Source organism: Prosopis cineraria, unplaced genomic scaffold, assembly GCF_029017545.1.
Source record: "Prosopis cineraria cultivar Desert tree isolate PC_DT_omini unplaced genomic scaffold, ASM2901754v1 PC2, whole genome shotgun sequence".
In the NCBI taxonomy this organism is placed as follows: domain Eukaryota; kingdom Viridiplantae; phylum Streptophyta; class Magnoliopsida; order Fabales; family Fabaceae; genus Prosopis; species Prosopis cineraria.
The window spans coordinates 29,403,434-29,406,227 of NW_026555333.1; the positions used below are offsets into that span (position 1 = coordinate 29,403,434).

Sequence of the window (2,794 nt, forward strand, 5' to 3'; positions counted from 1 at the left end):
GATGAATGTGGGTCGCGCAGTAAAATTAAACACAAATTTGCACGCCATCATGGAAGGTGTGGGTGCTATGATTTAATTAATTTATAAATTAATTCACAACACCTCATAATATAGAACACTAGTGCTACTCAAAAAATATAGTTTAAAGGCAAAATTAGTGTTTAACCCTAAAATATAAATATTGGAACAATTTGATAGATATTAACTGTAAGAAGGGTGACCAAGTCGAATCAAGTTTAACCCAAAATAGCCACTAACATTACAAATGAGATAAATTAGAAGGACTTGGAGTAATGGAAAAAAAAAATTATAGGGCCAAAACATGTTAAAATTATGGAATCATTTGTTGTGTTTTCCCTTTTAAGTATCATCTTATATATATATATATATTATAAATTTTCAAATATGGTCAAGTTAGTTATGATACCTATCTAATTGTTATAAAAAATTATGATACCTTTTATATTTATCTAATATACTTAACTGTAGAAACTAGAAAGAAGTCATATTTTTTCCTCAAAAATATTTTACGTTTTATTCTCGGCTGCCAGCACTATAAAATAACACCAAAATATTATGAGATATTACCAAAACCAACAAAGATTACAGAAAGTCAACAAATTAAAGCATCAAATGTTAATGGTTCTTTGTGATGAACTTAATAGTATACATAAACAGAAATAATTCTCTTTTTTGGTATATGTGAAACTTATTTGTATTTAACATAAGATATTATTATTTTTAATTCAAATTGCATGATTTTTATTTCTTTAAATTATATTCAGACATCCCTTAATTTTTGTAAATTTAATGATAAATCCTCCAAATTCTTAAATTTGCCCAGTTAAGCCCCCACCATTAACTAGTTTTTTATTTAATTTGTAATCCAAATTGCGAGAAGATAATCATCTAGTAATGGGTTTTTCTCTTAATAGTATAAATACAATAAAAAATCATCAAACTAACCACAATTTAAAAATAGATTTATTTCATAAATTAATAGGTTAATTCTCAAAAGCATTATTAAGTTCAAGTAGTCTTGCCAAACTAGCCCAGCCCAATAAACAAATCATTCATATGTTACAGAGCGTGCCCGCGATCCTTTCCACGTCCTACGCCTCTTTAACTTCAACGAATATTTTGGTCCTTTTAAAGAAAGCCCGAATCCTGAGAGTTTGGGATTCCAATGGTCGTCCAAAAGAATGTTACTTGGTTCCACATTACAATGGACGATGGTGCGCTTGGTTCCTACGTGAAGGTAGTGTAGTGCACGCGCTACTCCTATGCTGATCTCTAGCCTTGTCTTCCTTGAAAGCGTTGGCGAGTTGCTATCCCTTTCGTGAAGTTGATGGTGGAGGGATCCATTATGCATGAACTCATACACCACCATCATTTCATCTTTAAATTCATCGTCACAAAATCCAAGGAGGGACACCAGATTCGGGTGGTGTAGCTGGCACATAAACAGGATCTCGTTGACGAATTCAGAACGTGCTGAGAATAAATCTCGAGAATTGAAATGCTTCACTGCAATTTCTATTGGTTGGCCATCGATCGAGATGTGACCTCCGTATACCTCACCAAAACGTCCTTCATCGATTATTTGGCTTTCGTCCAAGTTGTTGGTTGCTGCTCGAACTTGGGAAAGAGAGAAGCGGTGGGAAAGCTCTTCTACGGTTGCGGAAGGTCTTTTAGTAGAAGCAAATCCTCGAAAGCATTTGGTCAGGAATCCCATTGGAGGGGTGGTCAGCAATGAAAGTGTCGCATATGGTGAGCACAAAAGAAAGCAATTTAAAAGCATGAGGACGGGGTCCACGCGGAAGCGGATTCGGATCCTGACCCTTAGATTAATCTTATAGTTGGGAGAAATACAAGTGTAAAATTAATTTACTACTTACCAAAGGTTTTTTACCTGGACTCTTCATCTTCTTAAGTCTCTGAAGAAAACTTTCCCACAGAAGGCGACGAGCCAGCTAAATCAACGACCATCGACTTGTTAGCTATTGGAAGAATAAAATCGAAAGGTTGAATACCTATAACATTTATACATACGTACGGGAGGAGACAAACACAAATGAGCAAGCATCGACATTATTAAAATGGCAAGTTCTTCTTTTGCCTGCGAACATCAAGTGCTCTGGGTTTCATCTTAAGGTCAAAGGTTGTGAATCTCACAATTTTCTTTGTAAGGTCGAAGAAAATTGCGTAGATAAAGAACGGGAGATCAGTAGTTGGGTGAGGGCCGCAGTGATTTAAAACCTGGACCGGTCCGGCCGTTGTTGGACACCTTATCGGCTCGTTTTTAGCTTTGGACCGTTTGAAGAGTTGCCCTGGGTTGAGGCGTTCAGAAACAGCTTTTGAACAGGGAACCGGGTTTGAGCCACGGAGCTGATTGAAGGAAACCAGACGGCCAAAATAGAAGAGGGAGAAAAAGGGAAGGAGAAGGAAAACTGGACAGAAAGAAGGAGAGAATGGGAGAGAAAATACACGTATATCTTAATAAATAACAAAACAAAAAATTACCATGTATTTATGATGTGAGAATGGGGCGACGTTGAACAAAGAATATATGGGGACTGATCCCGACGGTGAAAAGAAAAATGAGGAGGATATTAAAGACCTTAAAAATAAATTTTATTATAATTTAAGTTTAAATAAATTTGATATTTTTTTGTAAACCTTAAGGCTCTTATTGTCAATTTTTTTGAGACCAAAAATATAATTTTGTCTTTTGTTTTGAATTCAGAATTTGCGTGAACTTTTAAAACAACGAAATAAACCATTCACGATATAA

General features: G+C 35.3%; 1 protein-coding gene across 2 annotated transcripts; it reads right to left on the bottom strand.

Annotated features, from left to right (window-relative positions):
* Positions 1 to 971: 971 nt before the first annotated feature.
* LOC129304038 (probable receptor-like protein kinase At5g38990) lies at positions 972 to 2,446 on the bottom strand. Of its 2 annotated transcripts, none has more exons than XM_054943663.1 (2): positions 2,057 to 2,446; positions 972 to 1,973 (listed from the first exon to the last, which is right to left on the bottom strand). In XM_054943663.1, exon 2 carries the CDS (start codon positions 1,799 to 1,801, stop codon positions 1,070 to 1,072), a length of 732 nt encoding a protein of 243 aa, XP_054799638.1. In that variant the 5' UTR covers positions 1,802 to 1,973; positions 2,057 to 2,446; the 3' UTR covers positions 972 to 1,069. The 2 variants fall into 2 exon arrangements, with proteins under 2 accessions (XP_054799638.1, XP_054799639.1); XM_054943664.1 differs by having other exon boundaries at positions 2,053 to 2,446.
* Between the last annotated feature and the right edge of the window lie 348 nt (positions 2,447 to 2,794).